Below are 26,572 nucleotides of genomic sequence, written 5' to 3'. Positions count from 1 at the left end.
TTCTATATGTAAAACTTGGTCTCCCTAGCCCTGCTCCAACACTATAATTTCTACAGCACATCGCCTCTGTTGTAAAGGCGAAGTAATATCGTATCATTTGGGCCGATGAGAGATTGTGTGCATCGCCAAAACATTCATCATCTGTAAAAGTTTGGGAACTTTTGTTGAAAAGCAGTATGAAACTGTCTTCCCTTGGCCATCCTACAGCAAGGACAGGAGGACATAATTTCCTTCCAGCCGGTCTGATCCACCCTGTACATCAGGGCTTCTCCCACCCCGCCCCCCCAGCCTACAGCGCTAACATGGTTATTCTCTCATTATGATGATCTTGGTCCTCCAAGCTGATTTCCAGACTGTCCCCTTCAGAGAGCCTAAAGATCCTTCAGGGAAGATTGAGTAACGGCCTTAAAACCGAAGAGGAAAACAAAAGACGACAGCATTCATCCTGCGGAAAAGGCAGCCTACAGCTTGGTGCAAATACATCTGTGTGTTTCTGCCCTGGCGCTCAGCGTCGTCATAAACCTGACCCAGTCTGGTAGTTTACAGATGATGAATGTTTTTGGGATTCACACAATCTCTCATCGGCCCAAATGATACGATATTACTTCGCCTTTACAACAGAGGTGATGTGCTGTAGAGATTATAGTGTTGGAGCAGGGCTAGGGAGACCAAGACCCTGGCTGCTCATGAGGCTCCCAGGACAGCTTTGGGCCAAGTATTCTGTCTTTCAGCCTAGGCTACCTCGCAGGGTGGTTGTGAGAATAATTTGGGTCTTGGCTTGAGCTGACTTAGAAGCCAGCTCCTGTGAGGAATGGTTGATAGAGCTGGGTGTGTTTAGTCTGGAGACGAGAAGGAAGAAGGAAGCAGATTCAGGCTAGACCCTAGGAAGAATTTCCTAACTTTAAGAGTTGTTGGACAGTGGAACAGCCTGCCTCATGCTGTGTGGTGGGTGTGGGGGTGCCTCTCCTTTGCTGGGGGTTCCCAGTGAGAGGCTGAAATGCCAGGGATGCTGTGTCTACAGGAATCTACAGCTGGGCAGGGGGTTGGTCTAGAAGACCTCAAAGGTGCCCTTCCTTCCACCGCTTAGTAGTCTATACACTGCCCACTCCTTGGCGAAAGAGTGGGATATACATGTAACAAAGGATGATAATTCAACCCTAGAATGGGTAAAATCAGAGAAAATCCAAGAAAAAAAATCCTCCTAGGATTTTCTCTGATGATTTTACCCTTTCCAGTGTTGAATTATTAGTATTATTTGTTACATGTAAAATTAAATTCAAAATTAGTCCTAGGTTAGTTAGGTCCTAAGTTCGTTAGGCATTTTCGAATTTCCCGGAACGCAGAGTGTCTCTGCGCATATGCAAAGTACAGCGGGGCCAGGTCCTCCTTGCTGTCCCGGAGAGCGGCACTCCCCCGCCCCACGCCTTTCAGACGCGACGGAGCCGTGTTGTGACTCACGTCCACCCGCCTTTCGGGCTGCTGCGCGCCAGAAAACGGACATCGGGGGCACATTGCAGAGGCGCCTCGGTCGAAGTAGTACGGTAAAAGCCGGGGAAGGGAAGGGAGGGGCTGGGGAGCGCGCCTCAGCCAATCGGGCGGAGGCCCCGCCCCGCCCATGTGCAGAAATAGCCGCGCGGGCAGAGGCGGCTGCCGGGGAGAAGCCCGTCGGTGGCGAAGTGGCGCGGGCTCTGCCCCGGAGAGCGCGCAGAGCAGCCGGACGGAAGGTGGGCGCCCACAGTGGCCCGGCCAGAAGGCAGGGAGGCCCGGGACCCCGCTGGCTAGTGCGCCTGGTGCTCTCTGGGACATCCCGCTGCAATTGCAGCAGCAAGGATTCCATCCCTGCTGGTTTGGCTGGACCCAGGAAGGAAGGAAGGAAGGATGCTGGCAGCCCGGGCTGTGCCCAGGGGCCCCGCGTGAGAGTTGGCCCCTGGGGCCCCCAGCCAGGAGCAGGCACTGGCCATGGCTGCAGATGTCTCCCAGCAGCGGGCACCCTCGCCGTCAGCCGGGAGCGTGGGCTGAGCGGCTCTGGGGGCCCTTGTGGCCATGGGTGCTGCCCTTCTGCTCTCCGCTCTGAGCCTGGCGGGAGCCCCGTCCTGGGCATGACCCAACCGGCGCCCCGCGGCATGGATGCGGGCTACATCGCCGTGGAGGTGATGATCGCCGTGCTGTCCATCGTGGGCAACGTCCTGGTCTGCTGGGCCGTGGCCATCAACAGCACCCTGAAGAATGCCACCAACTACTTCCTGGTCTCACTGGCGGTGGCCGACATCGCGGTGGGGCTGCTGGCCATCCCCTTCGCCATCACCATCAGCGTCGGCTTGGAGACCAACTTCCACTGCTGCCTCTTCTTGGCCTGCTTCGTCCTGGTCCTCACCCAGAGCTCCATCTTCAGCTTGCTGGCGGTGGCCGTCGACCGGTACTTGGCCATCAAGATCCCGCTTAGGTAAGGAGGTGCCGAGGAAGCCGGGCTTGCCGGTGGTCGCAGGCAGCTTTTTTGCCCACGCGTGGGGTTTTTTGCTGCCCCTGGTGGAGCTTGGCTCGCTCACTCGAGCCACCCGGAGGAGCTCCAGAGTTGGACCTGCTCCCTGCGTGCGGAACGTCACAGTCTGGACTGTAGGCCTGGGTGGGTTGAATCGGAGGCCTGTTGCTTCTTTCTGGCATCCTAAGAAATCCAGAGGGGAAAGCTCATCCCTGGTGGTTTGGGCCTGGATTGCCAGAGGGAGAATTCTCCTCTGGAGGAAGACTGTCTGGCTTTGGGGGCATTTCTGGTTCAAGAATGAAGGCACATAGGAGGCTGCCACATACTGAGTCTGACTAGCTCAGGATTGTCTACCCAGACTGGCAGCGGCTTCTCCCAGGTTGCAGGCAGGAATCCCTCTCAGCCCTCTCTCGGAGATGCTGCCAGGGAGGGAACTTGGAGCCTAGATGCTCTTCCCTGAGCGGCCCCACCCCCTACGGGGAATCTCTTCCGGTGCTCACACATGGAGTCTCCCATTCAGATGCAAACCAGGGCAGACCCTGCTTAGCTAAGGGGACAAGTCAAGCTTGCGACCACCAGACCAGCTCCTCAGACTGGAGAGGTCAGGGTGCGGAAGTCCTACCTGTGTGGATGGACCCGCTGTCTCAGTGGTAGTCAGGCCAGCCAATCAGGGCGTGGCAGCAAGGTTAGGGTTTAAAGGGAAACTCGAGGTGGTCTCCTTCCTCTGCAGGGCCCTGTGGATAGAGGCGATAGGTTGCATTGCCTCCCACAAACTAGCTTGCCATTCGTTCCTGAGGTTCCTCGAGGGCCTGGCTTGGCCCGAAGGAGGCAAGGTATATACTTTGAAAGCTTGTCAACTTCTTTGTATGCGCTTTAAAGTGCTGTGTGCTGAGAGGAACTTTTGCAGGAGGTCAGGAAAGTTAGGGGGGCCGTTTGGAGGTGTGTGTGTGTGTGGGGGGGGTCTCTATCACCATTCCCAGATGTTGTTGACTCCAACTCCCAGCATCCCCAGCTGCGATGGCCTTTGGCTGGGGATGCTGGGAGTTGGAGTCAGCCACATCTGGGATTCCCTGGCAGAGGGGACACCGGGCTCCATCCCCTGTGGCTGACTGCTGGAAGAGAGGGCTGTCCGGTGGGGCCCTCTGCCATGCTCAGGACCCGTCCTCCTGCCTCGCTGTAAGTCGCTAAGCACTCTGGCAGCGCTGCTGTGCCTAGGGACGGGCCGCGCTGTCAGGGGACGTGGCGCATCACAGAGTCACCTATGCAAAAACGATAGCCTCTGTCCCCGAAGCTTATGCTTTGAAGGCAAAACGACGGGTTGTGTGACACTGGAATTCCCAATGTGATTTTCTTTGTGTAAAAGGAGCTGTGTGGTCTCCAGGTCGGGACCCTGGTGGAGGGAGAAGGGCTTCCCCGCAGCCGTGGCTCAGCGAGTAGGTTGCCAACTTTGCAAGATGCCTCTGCAGCTGCGTCTGTAATGGGCACTTGCTCTGCAGTCATGGGGCGACGCTTCATCCGTTAAACACAATTCCTGGCTAATTACTGGATTTACTTTTAACGTATTTGTTGCCGCCTCGGAGAAATTAGCCCTGAATCGAGCTGTGAACCATCAGGATTTAAGCCACACAATAGTCGCCAGCCCGCCTCGGACCATAAATCTCCTTCACGGTAACCTTTTTGCCTCCTTGACTTCAAGAGCCCGTTGAAGGCCGTGAAAGGCGGGGGGGGGGCTTCCCCTGCATTCCTGGTACGCTTCCTCTGCCCGTGGCGGCAGAAAAGTGACAGGCGCGAACGGAGGCTTTCCCCCGGTTGCATTTCTGGGTAGAGAGGGTGCTTCTTCCTGTTGCATTTCTACCTGTTGCCCACCTCTGTGGACGGCTGTGGCTGCCGTCAAAAAGGAAAACTTGTTGGCCGCCAACTGATAACACTGTCTTGTACAACAACTCATGTCTGGAAGAGGAAAGAAACGCTGTCGCGGGTGGTTCGCTGATGAGCGTCTCAGGTCGTAGGAGGTGGAACTCTGAACTTTCCCTGTGGGACTGGCCCTCATTTCTCAACGCTGTAGAAGGGCGCCACTGGCTGCAAATCATGTTTCCTTTGCTAAGCAGGGTCCACCCTGGTTTGCATTTGGATGGGAGACTGCATGTGAGCACCCTAAGATCTTCCCTTTAGGGGATGGGGCCGCTCTGGGACAAGCACCTCTATGCTTGCATGCAGAAAGTTCCCAGTTCCCTTCCTGGCAGCATCTCCAAGAGAGGGCTGGGAGAGAGACTCCTGCCTGCTACCATGGAGAAGCTGCTGCCAGTCTGGGTTGACAATCCTGAGCTAGACAGACCAATGGTCTGACTCAGTACGTGGCCAATTCCTATATTCCTAACCTGAGGCTCTCCACCTGTGGTTGGACTACAACTCCGATTGTCCCCTGCTGTGATGGACAACACAGTGCCTTTTAAGGAGCTCGCAAAATGTGGCCTGGGCATGTTGTTTATCCCCAGGACCTGGTATACTGCTTCTGAACATGGAGGCTTTGTTTAGCTATCCTGGCCAATAGCCGAATTGGCTTAACTCTTTTTCCAGCTCCCTAAGCTACTGACTCTCCCGGTCTCGTGCAGTAGTGAGTTCTGCGAGCTACGTTTTCTGTCGTGGGAATACGGTGGTGGAGAAAACGAGCGGCTTGCTCAGAGAGCTGAACTGACATGCCACATGCAATGTCGGCGTTTCCTGTAGGCTGAAGCAATAATGTCAGAGGCTCAAAGAGGACGCGGCAGGCTGGGGCTGGCTTTGTGTCTGACGCTGACTTAAACGAAAGCAGCCTGCTGTGGGGTTTTGGTGGAGGAAAACCCTTCCTTGCAAAGGGCATGGCTTCCCCATTCTTCTCTCGAGATTATTTCTGGTGATTTATTTGCAAGGCAACCCCGGTAAGATTAATTCAGTTTGTTTCTTCCAAGACAGTGTGAAGTTTGAAGGCACAGCCAGCCCAAGCGGGGTTCACTTCTGGCTAGAGCCATGTTGCCTAACCGGGTCTCCATGGGAAAGGTTTGCTGGGAAAGGGGAGGATGTGGATTTCTAGGGGCGGCCGGGGCCTTGAGAAACTTCCTGAGTTTGTTATCTGTGACAAGAGACCAGATGTTGTCAACAAAGATGTTGACTACAACTCCCATCATCTCCAAGCAAAAGCCACTGTAGTGGGGGATTCTGGGAGTTGCAGTCAGCAACATCTGGGGAGCCTTGTGAGCAGGGACACTGCAAGACACTGTCAAGCAGTCACTGAATTGCAGAATTTTAGAGTGGGAAGTTCTAGTCCACCCCCCGCCCCGCTCAGTGTGGGAAACTGAAACAGCATCCCTGACAAGTGGGCTGCCCAGCCTCTGGAAACTTCCATCAATGGAGGCACCCCCACCACTGTTCTCTCTAGGGCGGTCACATTTGCATGCGCTCACACATTTCCTGCCGTCCGCTCAGTTAGTTTTAGATCCTGCTCAGGTTGAATCGGGAAGGCCCCATTCTGAATGCAGGTGCGCGCACACTGCCTGGATACTGCCACCCAGAACAAAACTCATTCCACACACAGGTGGAAAAAAAATTAGAGGGAACACTGGCCCCCATGGCATGAGGCAGGCAGTTCCACAGTCCAACAGCTCTTACAGTTCAGAAACTCTCCCTAATGTGTGGCCTGAATCTGACTTGTCATTTCAACTCACATGTGACTTGCGGCCAGTGGGCTGCCTTTGAACTGGGGTGCTGGCCGGGGATGCATTCCACCCCCCTGGGCTCTTCCTGCCCACTTCCTTCCGCAGACCTGCTGTGGGTTGATGGGAGTTTTAGTTCTGCAAAAACTGGGATGTCAAAGGTTCATCTACCTCTTGATCTAGAAGGTAGATGGCTGCCTTGATAAGCAATCTAAATAACTAGTCATAACACTGAAAGTATCAGCAGAGAGGAGGAACTTTTGGCCACGGACTACAAAATATTGGGGGAAGTGGCTTTAAAAAATTCACAATGAAGCTAGGTTATAATATCCATTTAGATCCTTTATTATTTTCCATGGCAACCACCACAAGGATTGCGTTGGTAAAAAACTGAAGTTATACCACAGTGGTTAAAGGATGGCTAACTGAAATGCAGCCACGCTGCTTCAAAGGTGGAAATGTCTTCTCTTGTTCAAGGAAGAGGGGGAAGAGAGGGGGAATTCCGGATTTGTTAAAAGCCGGAGTGTGAATGTTGCGGTGTTGGTGGGACAGTTGCGGTAGGCTGGAGAAGGTTGTGTCACGTAATGGAAACACCTTTGTTCCCCTTCAGAGGGTTTTGCCCCTTTGCAAAACGTGTCCTGTGTCGAAAAGCCAGTGAAAGGAACCGTTGAACCCTAACCCTTTTAGAAAAGATTAACCTGGGCTGAAGGGGTGTGTGTGGGGGGGGTCTGTGTGCCACTTTCAGACTGCGTTTGGGCCCCCAGCGGTGTCATTTAGGGACGAGTGTTCCCTCTAACAGGGATTCCCAGATGTTGTGGACGACAACTCCCAGAATTCCCAGCCAAAGGCCACCATAGCTGGGGATGCTGGGAGTTGTCGTCCACAACATCTGGGATTCCGTGAGAGGGAATGCTGTTAGGGCTTGCTGGGGGAGCATGGCCCCTCATCCGGGACAAGCCCCGTGAAGCAAGGGCCGGGGGACTTGCTTCGGAGGAAACGCGCTGCCGCCCCCCCCCCCCCGGGTGAAGAGAAGAGGTGCCTGTCTGCCAGGGTTAGCAGGGCTCATTCGGAGGAGGAGGAGGAGGAGACCTGTGCAGTGTTGGTGAGGATCCATTCTCAGGCAAGCGTGTCCCCAAATTTGGTGATTGGGGGGGGCACCCCCCCACATTTTGGAACATGCAGAGAATTTCCTCAAGGACTCGTATTTGCTAAAGAGCTGGAACCCAGCCCTACTGGGTGGCTGTGAACAGGGAAAGGATGCTCAGAATGAGAAGACAGAGCCATGACTGCTGAAAGCCCACTTTTAAAAATACAGATCTGTTCAGGCCGGTCCCCAGATTCTGTGCCCAGGCATTGTTGCACTACAACTCCCATCACCCTCAGCCACAAGTTTGGGTCCCTGGCAGCATTCTTTCTAACAGGGAATCCCAGATGTTGTGGACTACAACTCCCAGCATCCCCAGCTGTGGTCTCCTTTGGCTGGGAATTATGGGAGTTGTGGTCCACAGTGTCTGGGAAATCCCTGTGAGAGAGAACACTGGTCCCTGGATGAGGCTGGACTACAACTCCCACCATCCCCTTGGGGATGGGGCCATATCTCCGTGGTAGAGTTTTTCACTCAGTCCCTGGCGGCCTCTCCAGGCAGGGCTGGGAAAGATTCCTGTCTGGAACCTAGGAGAGATGCTGCCAGTCAGTGTTGACAGTACTGAGAGGTGGGTGGAGAAATGGACCTCCTCACTATTACTTTATTTATTTTTTAGTTTATTTTTATATTTGTATATCCCCGCTTCTCTTCTGAGGAGCCCAGAGCAGTGTACCCGGTGGTTATATTTATGCTCACGACAACCCTGTGAGGTAGGTTCAGCTGAGAGATAAGCAGCTGGCCCAGAGCCACCCAGGGAGTTTCGTGGCCGAATGGGGATTTGAACTCGGGTCTCCCCGGCCCTAGTCCAACACTCTAACCACTACACCACCCTGGCCGTTGGCCCTTGTGTCTGGGGATGATAGGGGTTGTAGTCCAACAACATAGGAAAATAGGAAGCTGCCTTCTACTGAATCAGACCATTGGTCTATCCAGCTCAGGATTGTCTTCACAGACTGGCAGCAGTGGCTCCTTCAAGGTTGCAGGCAGGAGTCTCTCTCAGCCCTATCTTGGAGATGCTGCTGCCAGGGAGGGAACTTGGAGCCTCAGATGCTCTTCCCAGAGCGGCCCCATGATCCCCTGGGGGGGATCTCTTCCAGTGCTCATACATGTAGTCTCCCATTCAAATACATACCAGGGCGGACCCTGCTTAGCTCGCTCAGGGGACCAGTCCTGCTGGCTCCCACCAGACCAGCTCTCCTCTCCTGGAGAACATCTGGGAAGCCTTGCTGGTCTCAAGGGGAACCAGTTCTGCCGAATAATGGGGAGCCGTGCATCAACGGAAGCTCCCAGAGCTCTGCGCCGAGTGTTTGGGAAGAGAGACCACAGCCATTGCTGAGAGCCAGAGAACTGGTTTGACAGGATGCTTTTGCGAGGGGAGCATCGGCCGGCGGCGGGTGGCAGTTTCAAGGGTGGAGTGGGGCGGCAGGCAGGCAGGGCGGGCGAGTTCTCGTTCCAGATACTGAAATGGCTTGTTCCAGTGAAGGGTGGGATCTGCAAGAGAGACGCGGATTAAAAGACAAGCCTGGCAAAACCTCTCTCGAAAACCTAAACCCCGCCAACTGCACAATTGCTAGCAAATCATGCATTTACTTTCCCCCCCTAGGCATCAGGTTTCGGTCCTGTTTAAGTAGAGTCCAGGTGTTGTGGGGCGGGTGGGGGGGACTCTATTGTCTGTGGATAGCCTTCCCGAAATCATTAAGCTCCTGCCACAGACGGACGAATAGCCATCTTCAAATATCTGAAGGGCTGTTGGATAGCAGGAGGGGTGGGCTTGTTCTGGGTTGCTTCCGAGAGCAGGACTCTAATCCGTGAGCTGGAATGGCAAGGAAGCCGATTCCGGCTAGCCATGAGGGGGAATTTCCTGACTGGAAGTGCTTTTGGCCAGTGGAACAGTCTGCCTCACGAAGGGACTGGACTGGACTGAATGTTGCATATTTCTCCAGCGTTCTGGGACGCCAAGATGGCCTAGAGTAACAATCCAGATGACAATTTGTAAGCCCTCCTAGGAAGTAAGCATTATTGCACAGACGGGTTACTGAGTATAGGTGCATTGCAGAGGAAGAGGGGTGTGTGTGTGTGTGAAGGATTCCTGAGATGGGCGTGAAACATCCTGAACTCTCTGTGACAAGGCGTTATGCATTATTTGGCAGTGAACATGTTTGTGGATAGCAGCTTTTACGGGATGGTTTGCAAGGTGGTGCTATACGGAGGATTCTTTGGCCAGCGGGACTGAAGCACCCCAGCTGCGTAATGGGTTGGCCAGGGGTCTCTAAGCCTCGGTTGCCCGTCTGCGAAATGGACACGGTGGTGGCAGAACAACTGTGCAGGCTTATTGGGAAGGCAGAATGGAAGCTTGTAAAACCCACACCCAACTTTCCAGATGGACTCTTAAGTGGCAGATGCTGTGAGCAAGTAAACAGGGGTCCTAGGACACCTTTTTGCCAGTTAATGGCCGGATGAATAATTCATAAGTTAATTGATGCAGAGCCAAATGAACTCAGAGAGCACAGGACGCTTTGGGCCATTAATAATTGAGTGTCCGGAAAGCGTTTTAAGAACAAAACCAGGAGAAATTGGGCAGGGCTCCAACCCAGGCCCATTGAAATGAATGGGGCTTAAGTTAACGGTGCGTCATTTATTTAAATAGTGATTAGTCATTGGAAGCTGAGTCTGGATGCTGTCCATTATCCTGTTTGGCTCTGAAGCGGCCCTGCAGAAGATTTATTCCCATTTTACCAGCAGGAAAAGCTGAGGCGCAGAGAGAAAGAATAACTGCCTTGTTCTTTGGCCTGAGTGGGATTTGAACTCGGGTTTCATAGGGCTAAGGTTTGCTTTCTGCCAGATCTCTTCTCTGCCTTTAACATCTGTGACCAGCAGACATTCAACAGGGGAAGTGTTCATCACAGCATCTCTGTTCTGGGTACAACTCCATCAGGCCAGGCGAAATCTTTACCTGCTTAACTACAGCAGAGAAAACTGAGATTGTAAAAGGCCTCCCATTGCGATGGGCGTGGGACCCTGGGTGTGTTTTCTGCGTCCCCATGGCTAGGCCTGCTCGCTCGAGCTGGGTAAGAGCATGAAACGAATCTTAAATCATTAGATGCATTAAGTTCAGATTGCCTGAACCGCTTCCTGAACTGCTTCTGAAAATGTAGTGTCCCAGCTTGGGCGGGGGCCGGCATTGAGAAGGGCCGATGGACCAGAAATGAAACCCAAAACGTAATGGCTTGGCTTCCTGACTGTGAGTCGGTGTGAAACGGCAGATGCTCTGTCTAGGTAGTCCAGTATGTCTGAGGATATTTAATTAGACATGCTGGACGCTCTGAATGTCGAATTTGCTGTATTGCATTAATTAGGAGCTCAACATAAAAAGGCCTTTTTGGCCCAAATATTGGCTGGCCACCTCAAAGGGCTTGGCCCTTCATGTGGGGTATGGCTTGAGTGTTTCGACAATAATTTTATTAATAATAATAATAATAATAATAATAATAAATAATTAACATATCTTTATGCCGCCCAAATCTTATGTCTCTGGCTGATCTCCAACCAAAAACTGAGGCCCAGAATTGTAAGCCACCTTTGCGTTCAGCACTTGTGCAATTGGTGTACAGTGTATACGGGTACCGTTATTCCCATGCTAGGTGCCGGGACAACACTCCACGGGCTCTGTGTATTCTGCACATCGGGGGCCTGTGCCCACTTTAGACTTGGCTCACTTTAAACATGGTTTGCAGCCGCTCGCACACAAAAACATGGCAGGGTGTCACAGAACGTCTGAACGGAACGCCGATGGTGCTTGCGGCAACCCTGCAAAGACAGGGGAGAAGGCGTGAAAACCCAATTAACTATGGTTAGAGTAAAGGTGAAGTTGTGCCGTCGAGTCGACCCCGACTCCTGGCGCCCCCAGAGCCTTCCTGTGCTGGCCTTGGGTAGAGTCCAGGAGGGGTTGGCCATGGCCGCCTCCCGTGCAGTGGGAGCCCCTTCCTAGATCGCTGCTGCCCAATAGAGGTGAGGTGGGTTCTCCGTTGGCTGTTCCGATAGCGGCAACATTCCCCCCTCCCTGCTTAAAAAACCAAGCAGCTGCAAAATAAGACAAAACGGCTCTCTGGAAAGGTAAGGTTCTGACTCCTCTTCCGGAGGAGGACCTGCCTCTTACGTTTCTGGCTGAGTCATGGCTGTGGGCTTCCCCCGAGATCAGGAGGCGGCCAGTTTTGGAACAGTGACTCACACAGGAACATGTCGGGCAACCTCTTCCTGAGAAGGCGTACTTCTGCTACCTTCAGGGCTCAGTCATGCTTCCCCCATCCTCTCCGCAGCTACTGAACTGTTTGACTCTTTCATCTTCCCTCTGGCTACTTGCTTATGGCTGCAGTGGCAAGAATATGGCTGGCCAGTTGATCGATGCAAAAATCACTTGCCTGCCACTGAGGCTAGTAAGTGAGCCAGCGTGGCGTAGTGGTGAGAGTGCTGGACTAGGACCGGGGAGACCCGAGTTCAACTCCCCACTCAGCCACAATACTTGCTGGGTGACTCTGGGCCAGTCACTTCTCTCTCGGCCTAACCCACCTCACAGGGTTGTTGTGAGGAGAAACTTAAGCATGTAGTACACCGCTCTGGGCTCCTCCTTGGAGGAAGAGCGGGATATAAATGTAATAAATAAATAAATAAATAAGATGCTGACAGGTTATGTCGGTAACCTCAGTAGCTGCCTCCTACTGAGTCAGGCCCTTGGTCCGTCTAGCTCAGTACTGTCTGCTCCGACTGGCAGCCGCTCACCTGGGTTTGAGAGGGGTGTTTCTAGCTGTGCCTGGCGACACTGCCAGATTGAATCTAGGACCTCCCACAGGCAAAGCCGGGGCTCTCCCTTAACTACCTTCGTTAACTACGGTTAACAAACTTTTTCATTGTGGCTTTTCTGTTCCATTGAATTTCAGACTCGACTCTGTTTCCTCCTGTATAAGGCTGATTTTTCTGTTGTGGTTATTTTGTCTCTATGTATTGTCACAAAACTAGAGCTGTTGAGGTATGTTGCGAAGACCGCACTGGATGCTGGGACGGGGAGTTGGGGGAGCAGCAAAGGATCTTGTCCTTAGTGGAGATTGACCGGAGAAAGGGAAGGTCGGAACTGGGACTCATCCAGAGACATGGGGCAGCCTCCTCTAGGGATGGGTACACAGGCGCTCTTTAATTTTTGAATATATTTAACTGTTCTCTCATGGCACTGCCTGTGTCCTTGAATTTGTTGTGCCGGGGGATTCTGGGAGTTTTAGTCCAAGGACAGCTGAATTGGGATGTGCACAGAACCGCCGCGGGGAGGGGGAGGGGGCACTGACCCCTCCCGTCGCTCCCCCCGCCACTTTCCCCCCGCCAGGACTCATTGCTGGTAAAAACCTTTGGGGTGCCAGCGTGCCCCTCTGCCGCCCCTGCCCCCTCCTCAGCCGGAAGTACCGGCCCCGTGCTCGAACCTGCGTGGAGGCCCATAAACAGGCCTCTGAACAGGCTCATGCACATCCCTCTGGCTGGAGAGCCTCGGGTGGGCCTTCTCCTTTGGTTGGTGGTGGAGGGAGATGGTTCCTGCGAGTTCGGAGGGCGCGGTCTGCAGAAAGGAGAGCTGGCCGGCCGGCCGGCAGGCGTCCCTCCATCCCCTCCCACCCCTGTCCAGATCATCATCTTTGGCCAGCCCCCCCCCTGCATTAGCAGCCTCCCAGCTGGACCGACAGAGGCCGAGCCCCCTGACTTCCCCGGCCTGACCCCCCCGCCCAGTGAGCCCTGGGATTAGCCCGTCACGCTGACCTTGGCCACTCACGGACTCACGTGGGGCCCCCGAGTCATCCGGAAGGCAGCCGGTTGTGCCTCCCCAGGAGGGCCTGCCTAATGCCGGCCTAGAGTCGCCAGGACTTGTGGGATGCCAATAGGGACACTTCAACTGAGTCAGACCCTCGCTCCGGCTCTTCCACACTGACTGGCAGCAGCTCCCCTGGGCTTCAGGCAGGGGTCTGTCCTGGCCCTCCCCAGAGATGCTGCCGGGGTGAACCGGGGACCCTCTGCGTGCAGAGTGAATGCTCTTCCACGGGGCTACAGCGAGGATCAGTTGCTTCCGGCAACTCACATCAACAAGACACAAGGCGACCTGTCTTCTGGGGAGTGTCTTCCTATTCTAAATAAATGCAGTTCGGGGGGGGGGGGGGCGACGACAGAGCAGCCCCAAGGCTGGAAAGTGCCTGCGACTCCGTTTGCAGGTTCGGAGCGGGGAACCCTGCTCTGGGCCCGCTGGCAAGACCTTCGCCAGCACTGTCAGCAGCTCCGGTTTCGCAAAGCGCTTTGCTTTGCTTTGCTTTGCTTTTTTTGCAAAGGCAGTGAGGTCTTGGAAAGAGCTCTGTGATGCCCAAGGACGGAGTCTGCCAAGCCCCCTGCAAGGGCTAGCTGAGCTCATACGTACTTTTCTTTTCTTTTTGGAAACCTTTGGCACAGCCTCCTTGCCCCGTCCCGTACTGTAGCTAAGCCTAAAGATGTTAAGCCGAAGCGCTCATTCTTCCCCTCTTTACTGCTGACTGTGCCTCCCTCCCCTCCCTCTGCCGTCTCCACTGTAAGGCCCTTGGGGGCAGGGGCCTGTCTGATTTGGCTTTGCACAGCTCATGGCGCCAGTAAGGACAAAGCAGGTCTCTCAAGGGGATGGCGCGCGAGAGCAAGCGGTCCTCCCTCCCAAGGGGCCTGTCGCTCCTCCTTGCAAGCAGGGCATTCCAGCTGGCTGCTTACGTTGCGTTTCCATGGGGGTCCTCGAGGCGAGCACAAGCAGCGCCGCAGCCCTTTCATGCCCTTGAATGAGAGGCGGAGAATGGATGCCAGTCAGGCAGCAAAGAAAGAAAGAAAGAAAGAAAGAAAGAAAGAGCTCTGTGGCGGTGGGGAGGGGGGGCGGCCAAGGTGGCCCTTTCTGGGACGCCGACCCCTCTCTGAGAGCCCAGGAGCTGCTCCTTCCTGGGGCCACACCACCGCCACTCCCCATTGAAACTAGTTTGGAACCGGTTTGCCACTTGGATGTTGTTGTCGCTCTGTGTGAGGACCACGGGATGACCACACACTCCTCGGCACCCTCCCCCAAACCAGATCTTTCTAGGGCGGACAGGGGGGTCTTTGTGGCCGTCGCTCGGGCAGAGCCCCAGCTTTGCACGCAGGGGGTCCCAGGTTCACTCCCTGGCGGCAGCATCTCCAGGAAGGGCCGGGAGAGACTCCTGCCTGCAACCCTGGAGGTGCTGCTGCCCCCAGTCTGTGTAACCAGCTGGCTGGACCAACATCCTGTGTTCGGAGTGGGGGTTTTTTTTGGGGGGGGGGGGCCTGGAGAGGTGAAGTCCAGTATTGACGGTTGTATTGGGGTGTTTTGCTGCTGGTGTACAGCCAAGCAGGGGAGAAAAACCTTTGTACATAAGAACAGCCCTGCTGGATCAGGCCCAAGGCCTCTCTAGTCCGGCATCCCCGACTAGATAGTGCAGGAAGGAATGCTGATCTGGTGGCAGCAAGCATGACTGGTCGCCTTAGCTAAGCAGGGTCCGCCCTGGTTGCAGAGGAAAGGGAGACTAGAAGGGAGAGCCCTGTAACTGAGCAGAGAGACACCTTTCAAAGTGGCGATTCTCTTATAGTGAGTGGGGAAGATCAACCAGCCCTCTCCATCCTCAGCACAGCATCCCTCCCGTGGCTGTTGCTGGTGTCTACCTTATGTTTCCTTTTAGGCTGTGAGCCCTTGGGGGACAGGGAGCCATCTTACTTATGTCTTTTTTTTTTTAAAAAAAAAGTAAACTGCTTTGAGAATTTGGTTGAATTTTGTCGTTGTCATCGTAGTAGTAAGATCTTCCCCTCAGGGGATGGAGCCGCTCTGGGAAGAGCATCTAGGTTCCTGCTTTCCCTCCCTGGCAGCATCTCCAACGAGATAGGGCTGAGAGAGACTCCTGCCTGCAACCTTGGAGAAGCTGCTGCCAGTCAGTGTAGACAATACTGAGCCAGATAGACCAAGGGTCTACTCAGTATATGGCAGCTTTCTATGTTTCTATCCTGTTTCACACAGTGGCCCAACAGATGCCTCCGGGGAGCCCACAAGCAAGAAGGATGTGCATGGCCTCTCTCCTGCTGCGGTTGCTCCCCTGCCACTGGGATTTGGCGGCATCGTGCCTCTGAGGCCGGAGGTGGCTTATGGCCACCAGACGACTAGCCATTGGTAGACCTGTCCTCCATGACTTTGTCTAAGCCCCTTTTAAAGCTGTCCAAGCCGCTGGCCATCACCACAAAGAATTCCACAGATTAATTATGCGCTCTGTGGAAAAGTGCTTCGCCTTGTCGGTCCTGAATTTCCCAACCTTCTCCTTGTGACAGGATTTCTGCTTGACCCGCCGGCTGTGTGGCGCGATTGATCTGTGTCTGGGTGTGGAGGGGCCTTGGGCATGATCCTCCTCAGTGCTGCTGCCGTGGTGGTGCCTCATGGGATGGCCTGCTCCCAGCGGGCCGGATCCGCACGACTGCCCCGTGGAAGGAGAGTGTCTCTTGCGGGGGCTGCTGCTTTCCCCCGTCCCGGTGTGCTCACGTGGGAAGGGCAGCTGAATCCGGATGTGGGGCTCGAGACAGAGAGGCCTTGGGCCTGACCCAACTTGGCTCTCCTTCTGCTCCTGTGTAACGGCTGCTTTTCTCTCCCGGCAGATACAAGAGCATCGTGACGGGGAAGCGGGCCCGGGGCCTCATCGGCATCCTCTGGCTGCTCTCGTTCAGCATCGGCCTGATCCCGCTGATGGGCTGGAACCTCCGGGACGTGGCCACGGGGAGCTGCCCCAATGCCACCAACGGGACCCGAGGCCCTGGGGAGGGGGGCCGGCCGGCCTGCCTGGTCAAATGCCTCTTTGAGAACGTGGTGACCATGAGCTACATGGTCTACTTCAACTTCTTTGGCTGCGTCCTGCTGCCCCTCCTGGCCATGCTGGGCATCTACGTCAAGATCTTCATGGTGGCCTGCCGGCAGCTGCGGCAGATGGAGCTGGTGGGCAACTCCCGGACCACCCTGCAGAAGGAGGTCAACGCTGCCAAGTCGCTGGCCATCATCGTGGGCGTCTTTGCCATCTGCTGGCTGCCCCTCCACATCCTCAACTGCCTCACCCTCTTCGACAAGGACTTCGGCGAGCAGAAGCCCGAGGAGCTGATGAACTTCACCATCATCCTCTCCCACATCAACTCGGTCGTCAACCCCATCATCTACGCGTACCGGATCCAGGATTTCCGGTGCACCTTCCGCAAGATCCTCTGGCGGTACGTCCTCTGTAAGCCCCAGGACTTCCCGAAGTACCCCAAGGGCAGCCGCGCCAGCAGACACCTCTCCGTCAGTAATATCAGCAGCACCCGGGCCTGCATTTGAGGCCGCCTCCGCCCCCTGACTGAACTGTGCTGTGCTCGTGACCCCTGGAGGAGTCGCAATGGACCTCTCTGCATTTTCGTACTGCTGTGTTCCAAGCTGTACTTGTAAACCGGAAGGTCCCCAGTGGTTGGGCTGCAACTCCTGTCAGCCTGTGGCCACTGTGGCTGGGGATGATGGGAGTTGTAGTCCAACGGCAGCTAGAAGCCCACGCGTGGGCAGCCCTGAACTGTATTATATATCTGGGTTGGTTGGTTTTTTAAACAAAAACATCAGTGCCTCTTGCAGGAATGCCACAGGTGACGTACTTGCTTCTGAGCTCCTTAAAGATCAAACTGGATGTTCCTCCCAAATTAAAAAATACATACTATAAAAATCACATTGAATTCCTGTCTCCATGACGGGGGAGCAGGTTTTCCAGCTGTGCTGCTCTTTTTAAAATGTCTTTATTTTTTTCAGTGCTCAAATGTAACTTTGCAGGGAGAAGAGGAGCCATGTAGACTGTTTTTGGTAAATGTGTGTGCTGATTTTGACGTTTTGTACACAGATAGCTTCCTCCTGCCTCTGTTTTTTTAATGTGTCATCAGTTGCTTGATGCTGCTGGTATTCTCAAATGGGAAATAGTTTTCTATAGGCCAGTTATGATAATTTTGTATGGGCTTTCTGGGAGAAGGCAGAGTGAAGAGGAATTGGTGGATGTTGGTGAATTATTAAAAAAAAATAGTGCTGTTGAAAGGTTTTTTTAAATGATTGTTAAATTAAAGAGAGATGCGGAAGGGAAAAAATGCATGGCTAACTATTTGTTTTAAGCCTCACGAAAGCTTAATACTTCAGTGTCTCGTCTTAGGTAGGTCTGTGTATGAATGTATGAATCCCTTTCACACTGAGGACTCTGTGTGTGTTAAAAGGAACAACATGGGTTCCATCTTCAACTTCCAAGAACCAGCAACTCGAAACCTACTGTCAAGAATCTAGATCACACTCCTAGCAGCCCACAGCCTGCAATCTGGAATCAAATGCTCTAGAACCCTAGCCACTCCAAAACACACATCATTGTCTGTGGGATTCCCACATTGTCTGTGGGATATGAAGCATGAAAAAGGGCTATATAAATCTTGGGCCCAATGCAACAGGGCTGTGCTTGTGCTCCAGAAGAGATTTCCATGTTCTTGAGCACTCTAGAACCCAGGTAGACTGGAGACCAGCAGGGGCAATTTCATGGTGTAGCACAAGGTTCAAAGGTTTGAATGTTCAAAGGTTCAAAAGGTCAAAGTTTCAAGAGTTTGAAGGTTCAACGGTTCGAAAGATTGAAGGTTTAAAGGTTCAAAGTTTCAAGAGTTTGAAAGTTCAAAGGAGTCAGACCATCCCGCTCAGGATTGTCTACACTTTGAGCCATTGACCCTTTGTACCTTTGACCCATCCACCCATTGAACCTTTGACCCATCCACCCATTGAAGCTTTGACCCATCCACCCATTGAACCTTTGACCCATCCACCCATTGAACCTTTGACCCATCCACCCATTGTATCTTTGAAAGGGTGGATGGGTGAAACGTACAAAGGGTGGATGGGTGAAAGGTACAAAGGGTGGATGGGTCAAAGGTACAAAGAGACAAAGGTACAAAGGTACAAAGGGTGGATGGGTGAAAGGGTGGGTGGGACAAAGAGACAAAGGTACAAAGAGAACTTTGGACAAAAGTACAAAGAGACCCATCCACCCTTTGACACATCCACCCTTTCACCCATCCACCCTTTGTACCTTTTTGTACCTTTCACCAATCCACCCATTGTGCCTTTTGACTCTTTGTGCCTTTGACTCTTTGTGCCTTTGTCCCATACACCCTTCCACCCATTGACCCATTGTACCTTTGTCGCTTTGTTGCTTTGTCGCTTTGTCTCTTTTAAAAACGTTGTCTCTTTGACAAAGCGACAAAGGGGCAATGGGTCAAAGGGGCAATGGGTCAAAGGGGCAATGGGTCAATCGGTGGATGGGACAAAGGTACAAAGCGACACCTTTGTAACTTTGACTCTTTGTACCTTTATCTCTTTGTACCTCTGACTCTTTGCACATTTGTCACTTTGTACCTTTGTCGCTTTGTACCTTTGTCACTTTGTCTCTTTTTAAAACTTTGTCTCTTTGACAAAGAGACGAAGGTGCAATGGGTCAAAGGGGCAATGGGTCAAAGCGACAAAGCGACACCTTTCTAACTTTGTCGCTTTGCACCTTTGTTGCTTTGCACCTTTGTCTCATCTACCAATTGACCCATTGCCCCTTTGTCGCTTTGTAACTTTATCGCTTTGTTGCTTTGTACCTTTGTCTCCTTTTAAAACTTTGTCTCTTTGACAAAGCGACAAAGGTACAAAGCGACAAAGGTACAAAGGGGCAATGAGTCAAAGGAGCAATGGGTCAAAGCGACACCTTTGTACCTTTGTAACTTTGTACCTTTGTCGCTTTGTACCTTTGTTGCTTTGTTGCTTTGTACCTTTGTCTCTCTTTAAAACTTTGTCTCTTTGACAAAGCGACAAAGTTACAAAGGGGCAATGGTTCAAAGGGGCAATGGTTCAAAGGGGCAATGGGTAAATCGGTGGATGGGACAAAGTTACAAAGCGACAAAGTTACAAAGCGACAAAGTTACAAAGTTACAAAGCTACAAAGCGACAAAGGGGCAATGCGACAAAGCTACAAAGCGACAAAGGGGCAATGCGACAAAGGGGCAATGGGTCAAAGGGGCAATGGGTCAATCGGTGAATGGGACAAAGTTGCAAAACGACAAAGCGACAAAGTTACAAAGGGGCAATGGTTCAAAGGGGCAATGGTTCAAAGGGGCAATGGGTAAATCGGTGGATGGGACAAAGTTACAAAGCGACAAAGTTACAAAGCGACAAAGTTACAAAGTTACAAAGCTACAAAGCGACAAAGGGGCAATGCGACAAAGCTACAAAGCGACAAAGGGGCAATGCGACAAAGGGGCAATGGGTCAAAGGGGCAATGGGTCAATCGGTGAATGGGACAAAGTTGCAAAACGACAAAGCGACAAAGTTACAAAGCGACAAAATTACAAAGTTACAAAGCGACAAAGTTACAAAACGACAAAGTTACAAAACGACAAAGGGGCAATGGGGCAATGGGGCAATGGGTGGATGGGACAAAGTTACAAAGCGACAAAGTTACAAAGCGACAAAGGGGCAATGGGTCAACGGGGCAATGGGGCAATGGGTCAACGGGTCAATGGGGCAATGGGTCAACGGGGCAATGGGTCAATGGGGGCAATGGGTGGATGGGACAAAGTTACAAAGCGACAAAGGTACAAAGCGACAAAGTTACAAAGCGACAAAATTAGAAAGCGACAAAGTGGCAATGGGGCAATGGGTCAATGGGGCAATGGGTGGATGGGACAAAGATACAAAGCGACAAAGTTACAAAGCGACAAAGGTACAAAGCGACAAAGGTACAAAGCGACAAAGGTACAAAGTGACAAAGGGGCAATGGGTCAACGGGGCAATTGGTCAACGGGGCAATGGGGCAATGGGTCAACGGGGCAATGGGTCAATGGGGGCAATGGGTGGATGGGACAAACTTACAAAGTTACAAAGCAACAAAGTTACAAAGCGACAAAGTTACAAAGCGACAAAGTTACAAAGCAACAAAGTTACAAAGCAACAAAGTTACAAAGCGACAAAGTTACAAAACGACAAAGTTACAAAGCGACAAAATTACAAAGCGACAAAGTGGCAATGGGGCAATGGGTGGATGGGACAAATTTATAAAGCGACAAAGTTACAAAGTGACAAAGGGGCAATGGGTCAATGGGGCAATGGGTGGATGGGACAAAGATACAAAGCGACAAAGTTACAAAGCGACAAAGGGGCAATGGGTCAACGGGGCAATGGCTCAACGGGGCAATGGGTCAACGGGGCAATGGGTGGATTCGACAAAGTTACAAAGCGACAAAGGTACAAAGCGACAAAGTTACAAAACGACAAAGTGGCAATGGGTCAATGGGGCAATGGGTGGATGGGACAAAGTTACAAAGCGACAAAGGGGCAATGGGTCAACGGGGCAATGGGTCAACGGGGCAATGGGGCAATGGGTCAACGGGGCAATGGGGCAATGGGGCAATGGGTGGATTCGACAAAGTTACAAAGCGACAAAGTTACAAAGCGACAAAGTTACAAAGCGACAAAGTTACAAACTGACAAAGTTACAAAGCGACAAAATTACAAAGCGACAAAATTACAAAGCGACAAATTACAAAGCGACAAAGTTACAAAGCTACAAAGCGACAAAGTTACAAAGCGACAAAATTACAAAGCGACAAAGTTACAAAACGACAAAGTTACAAAGCGACAAAATTACAAAGCGACAAAGTGGCAATGGGTCAATGGGGCAATGGTTGGATGGGACAAAGTTACAAAGCGACAAAGGTACAAAGCGACAAAGGTACAAAGCGACAAAGGTACAAAGCGACAAAGGGGCAATGGGTCAACGGGGCAATGGGTCAACGGGGCAATGGGGCAATGGGTCAACGGGGCAATGGGTCAATGGGGGCAATGGGTGGATGGGACAAAGTTACAAAGCGACAAAGTTACAAAGCGACAAAGGTACAAAGCGACAAAGTTACAAAGCGACAAAATTAGAAAGGGAACAAAATTACAAAGCGACAAAGTTACAAAGCGACAAAGTTACAAAACGACAAAGTTACAAAGCGACAAAATTACAAAGCGACAAAGTGGCAATGGGGCAATGGGTCAATGGGGCAATGGGTGGATGGGACAAAGTTACAAAGCGACAAAGTTACAAAGCGACAAAGGTACAAAGCGACAAATGTACAAAGAGACAAAGTTACAAAGCGACAAAGTTACAAAGCGACAAAGGGGCAATGGGTCAACGGGGCAATGGGTCAACGGGGCAATGGGTCAACGGGGCAATGGGTGTATTCGACAAAGTTACAAAGCGACAAAGTTACAAAGCGACAAAGTTACAAAACGACAAAGTTACAAAGCGACAAAGTTACAAAACGACAAAGTTACAAAGCGACAAAGTTACAAAGCGACAAAATTACAAAGCGACAAAGTTACAAAGCGACAAAGTTACAGAACGACAAAGTTACAAAGTGACAAAATTACAAAGCGACAAAGTGGCAATGGGGCAATGGGTGGATGGGACAAATTTACAAAGCGACAAAGTTACAAAGCGACAAAGGGGCAATGGGTCAACGGGGCAATGGGGCAATGGGTGGATGGGACAACGTTACAAAGCGACAAAGTTACAAAGCGACAAAGGGGCAATGGGTCAACAGGGCAATGGGTCAACGGGGCAATGGGTCAACGGGGCAATGGGTCAACGGGGCAATGGGGCAATGGGGCAATGGGTGGATTCGACAAAGTTACAAAGCGACAAAGTTACAAAGCGACAAAGTTACAAAACGACAAAGTTACAAAGCGACAAAATTACAAAGCGACAAAGTTACAAAGCGACAAAGTTACAAAGCGACAAAATGGCAATGGGGCAATGGGTGGATGGGACAAATTTACAAAGCGACAAAGTTACAAAGCGACAAAGGGGCAATGGGTCAACGGGGCAATGGGGCAATGGGTGGATGGGACAAAGTTACAAAGCGACAAAGTTACAAAGCGACAAAGGGGCAATGGGTCAACGGGGCAATGGGTCAACGGGGCAATGGGTCAACGGGGCAATGGGTCAACGGGGCAACGGGGCAATGGGTCAATGGGGCAATGGGTGGATTCGACAAAGTTACAAAGCGACAAAGTTACAAAGCGACAAAGTTACAAAGCGACAAAGTTACAAAGCGACAAAGTTACAAAGCGACAAATTACAAAGCGACAAAGTTACAAAGCGACAAAGGTACAAAGCGACAAAGGTACAAAGCGACAAAGGTACAAAGCGACAAAGTTACAAAGCGACAAAATTACAAAGCGACAAAGTTACAAAGCGACAAAATTAAAAAGCGACAAAGTTACAAAACGACAAAGTTACAAAGCGACAAAATTACAAAGCGACAAAATTACAAAACGACAAAGTTACAAAACGACAAAGTTACAAAGCGACAAAATTACAAAGCGACAAAGTGGCAATGGGGCAATGGGTCAATGGGGCAATGGGTGGATGGGACAAACTTACAAAGCGACAAAGTTACAAAGCAACAAAGTTACAAAGCGACAAAGGTACAAAGCGACAAAGGTACAAAGCGACAAAGGGGCAATGGGTCAACGGGGCAATGGGTCAACGGGGCAATGGGGCAATGGGGCAATGGGTCAACGGGGCAATGGGTCAATGGGGGCAATGGGTGGATGGGACAAAGTTACAAAGCGACAAAGTTACAAAGCGACAAAGGTACAAAGCGACAAATTTACAAAGCGACAAAATTAGAAAGCGACAAAATTACAAAGCGACAAAGTTACAAAGCGACAAAGTTACAAAACGACAAAGTTACAAAGCGACAAAATTACAAAGCGACAAAGTGGCAATGGGGCAATGGGTCAATGGGGCAATGGGTGGATGGGACAAAGTTACAAAGCGACAAAGTAACAAAGCAACAAAGTTACAAAGCGACAAAGGTACAAAGCGACAAAGGGGCAATGGGTCAACGGGGCAATGGGTCAACGGGGCAATGGGGCAACGGGGCAATGGGTGTATTCGACAAAGTTACAAAGCGACAAAGTTACAAAGCGACAAAGGTACAAAGCGACAAAGTTACAAAATGACAAAGTTACAAAGCGACAAAGTTACAAAACGACAAAGTTACAAAGCGACAAAATTACAAAGCGACAAAGTTACAAAGCGACAAAGTTACAGAACGACAAAGTTACAAAGCGACAAAATGGCAATGGGGCAATGGGTGGATGGGACAAATTTACAAAGCGACAAAGTTACAAAGCGACAAAGGGGCAATGGGTCAACGGGGCAATGGGGCAATGGGTGGATGGGACAAAGTTACAAAGCGACAAAGTTACAAAGCGACAAAGGGGCAATGGGTCAACGGGGCAATGGGTCAACGGGGCAATGGGTCAACGGGGCAATGGGTCAACGGGGCAATGGGGCAATGGGGCAATGGGTGGATTCGACAAAGTTACAAAGCGACAAAGTTACAAAGTGACAAAGTTACAAAGCGACAAAGTTACAATGCGACAAAGTTACAAAGCGACAAAGGTACAAAACGACAAAGTTACAAAGCGACAAAGTTACAAAGCGACAAAATTACAAAGCGACAAAGTTACAAAACGACAAAGTGGCAATGGGTCAATGGGGCAATGGGTGGATGGGACAAAGTTACAAAGCGACAAAGTTACAAAGCGACAAAGGTACAAAACGACAAAGTTACAAAGCGACAAAATTACAAAGCGACAAAATTACAAAACGACAAAGTTACAAAACGACAAAGTTACAAAGCGACAAAATTACAAAGCGACAAAGTGGCAATGGGGCAATGGGTCAATGGGGCAATGGGTGGATGGGACAAACTTACAAAGCGACAAAGTTACAAAGCAACAAAGTTACAAAGCGACAAAGGTACAAAGCGACAAAGGTACAAAGCGACAAAGGGGCAATGGGTCAACGGGGCAATGGGTCAACGGGGCAATGGGGCAATGGGTCAACGGGGCAATGGGTCAACGGGGCAATGGGGCAATGGGGCAACAGGGCAATGGGTCAATGGGGCAACGGGTGGATTCGACAAACTTACAAAGCGACAAAGTTACAAAGCGACAAAGTTACAAAGCGACAAAATTACAAAGCGACAAAATTACAAAGCGACAAAGTTACAAAACGACAAAGTTACAAAGCGACAAAATTACAAAGCGACAAATTACAAAGCGACAAAGTTACAAAGCGACAAAGTTACAAAACGACAAAATTACAAAGCGACAAAATTACAAAGAGACAAAGTGGCAATGGGGCAATGGGTCAATGGGGCAATGGGTGGATGGGACAAATTTACAAAGCGACAAAGTTACAAAGCGACAAAGGGGCAATGGGTCAACGGGGCAATGGGGCAATGGGTGAATGGGGCAATGGGTCAATGGGGCAATGGGTGGATTCGACAAAGTTACAAAGCTACAAAGTTACAAAGCGACAAAGTTACAAAGCGACAAAGGTACAAAGCAACAAAATTACAAAGCGACAAAGGTACAAAACGACAAAGGTACAAAGCGACAAAGGTACAAAGCGACAAAGGTACAAAGCGAAAAGTTACAAAGCGACAAACTTACAAAGCGACAAAGGGGCAATGGGTCAACGGGGCAATGGGTGCATGGGACAAACTTACAAAGCGACAAAGTTACAAAGCAACAAAGTTACAAAGCGACAAAGGTACAAAACGACAAAGGTACAAAGCGACAAAGGTACAAAGAGACAAAGGTACAAAGCGAAAAGTTACAAAGCGACAAACTTACAAAGCGACAAAGGGGCAATGGGTCAACGGGGCAATGGGGCAATGGGTCAACGGGGCAATGGGTCAATGGGGGCATTGGGTTGATGGGACAAAGTTACAAAGCGACAAAGTTACAAAGCGACAAAGTTACAAAGCGACAAAATTACAAAGCGACAAAGTTACAAAACGACAAAGTTACAAAGCGACAAAATTACAAAGCGACAAAGTGGCAATGGGGCAATGGGTCAATGGGTGGATGGGACAAAGTTACAAAGCGACAAAGGTACAAAGCGACAAAGTTACAAAGCGACAAAGTTACAAAGCGACAAAGGTACAAAGCGACAAAATTACAAAGCGACAAAGTGGCAATGGGGCAATGGGTCAATGGGGCAATGGGTGGATGGGACAAATTTACAAAGCGACAAAATTACAAAGCCACAAAGTGGCAATGGGGCAATGGGTCAATGGGGCAATGGGTGGATGGGACAAATTTACAAAGCGACAAAGTTACAAAGCGACAAAGGGGCAATGGGTCAACGGGGCAATGGGTCAACGGGGCAATGGGGCAACGGGGCAATGGGTCAATGGGGGCAATGGGTGGATGGGACAAACTTACAAATCGACAAAGTTACAAAGCAACAAAGTTACAAAGCGACAAAGTTACAAAGCGACAAAGTTACAAAGCGACAAAGTTACAAAGCGACAAAGTTACAAAGCGACAAAGTTACAAAACGACAAAGTTACAAAGCGACAAAGTTACAAAGCGACAAAATTACAAAGCGACAAAGTTACAAAACGACAAAGTGGCAATGGGTCAATGGGGCAATGGGTGGATGGGACAAAGTTACAAAGCGACAAAGTTACAAAGCGACAAAGGGGCAATGGGTCAACGGGGCAATGGGTCAACGGGGCAATGGGGCAATGGGGCAATGGGTCAACGGGGCAATGGGTCAATGGGGCAATGGGTGGATTCGACAAAGTTACAAAGCGACAAAGTTACAAAGCGACAAAGTTACAAAGCGACAAAGTTACAAAGCGACAAAGTTACAAAGCGACAAATTACAAAGCGACAAAGTTACAAAGCGACAAAGTTACAAAGCGACAAAGGTACAAAGCGACAAAGGTACAAAGCGACAAAGTTACAAAGCGACAAAATTACAAAGCGACAAAGTTACAAAGCGACAAAATTACAAAGCGACAAAGTTACAAAACGACAAAGTTACAAAGCGACAAAATTACAAAGCGACAAAATTACAAAACGACAAAGTTACAAAACGACAAAGTTACAAAGCGACAAAATTACAAAGCGACAAAGTGGCAATGGGGCAATGGGTCAATGGGGCAATGGGTGGATGGGACAAACTTACAAAGCGACAAAGTTACAAAGCGACAAAGGTACAAAGCGACAAAGGTACAAAGCGACAAAGGTACAAAGCGACAAAGGGGCAATGGGTCAACGGGGCAATGGGTCAACGGGGCAATGGG

At 51.0% G+C, this 26,572-nt stretch overlaps 1 protein-coding gene across 1 annotated transcript; it reads left to right on the top strand.

Annotated features, from left to right (window-relative positions):
• Window positions 1-634: 634 nt before the first annotated feature.
• Window positions 635-17,482, top strand: LOC128336260 (adenosine receptor A2b-like). Its single transcript, XM_053275634.1, has 2 exons — window positions 635-2,443; window positions 15,995-17,482. Exons 1-2 carry the CDS (start codon window positions 1,359-1,361, stop codon window positions 16,698-16,700), a joined length of 1,791 nt encoding a protein of 596 aa, XP_053131609.1. The 5' UTR covers window positions 635-1,358; the 3' UTR covers window positions 16,701-17,482.
• The last annotated feature ends 9,090 nt before the right edge of the window (window positions 17,483-26,572 follow it).

The sequence above is a fragment of the Hemicordylus capensis genome, chromosome 12, assembly GCF_027244095.1.
Source record: "Hemicordylus capensis ecotype Gifberg chromosome 12, rHemCap1.1.pri, whole genome shotgun sequence".
Classification (NCBI taxonomy): domain Eukaryota; kingdom Metazoa; phylum Chordata; class Lepidosauria; order Squamata; family Cordylidae; genus Hemicordylus; species Hemicordylus capensis.
Note: the sequence above shows the minus strand (reverse complement) of the source record. Positions and strands in the feature narration are given on the sequence as shown.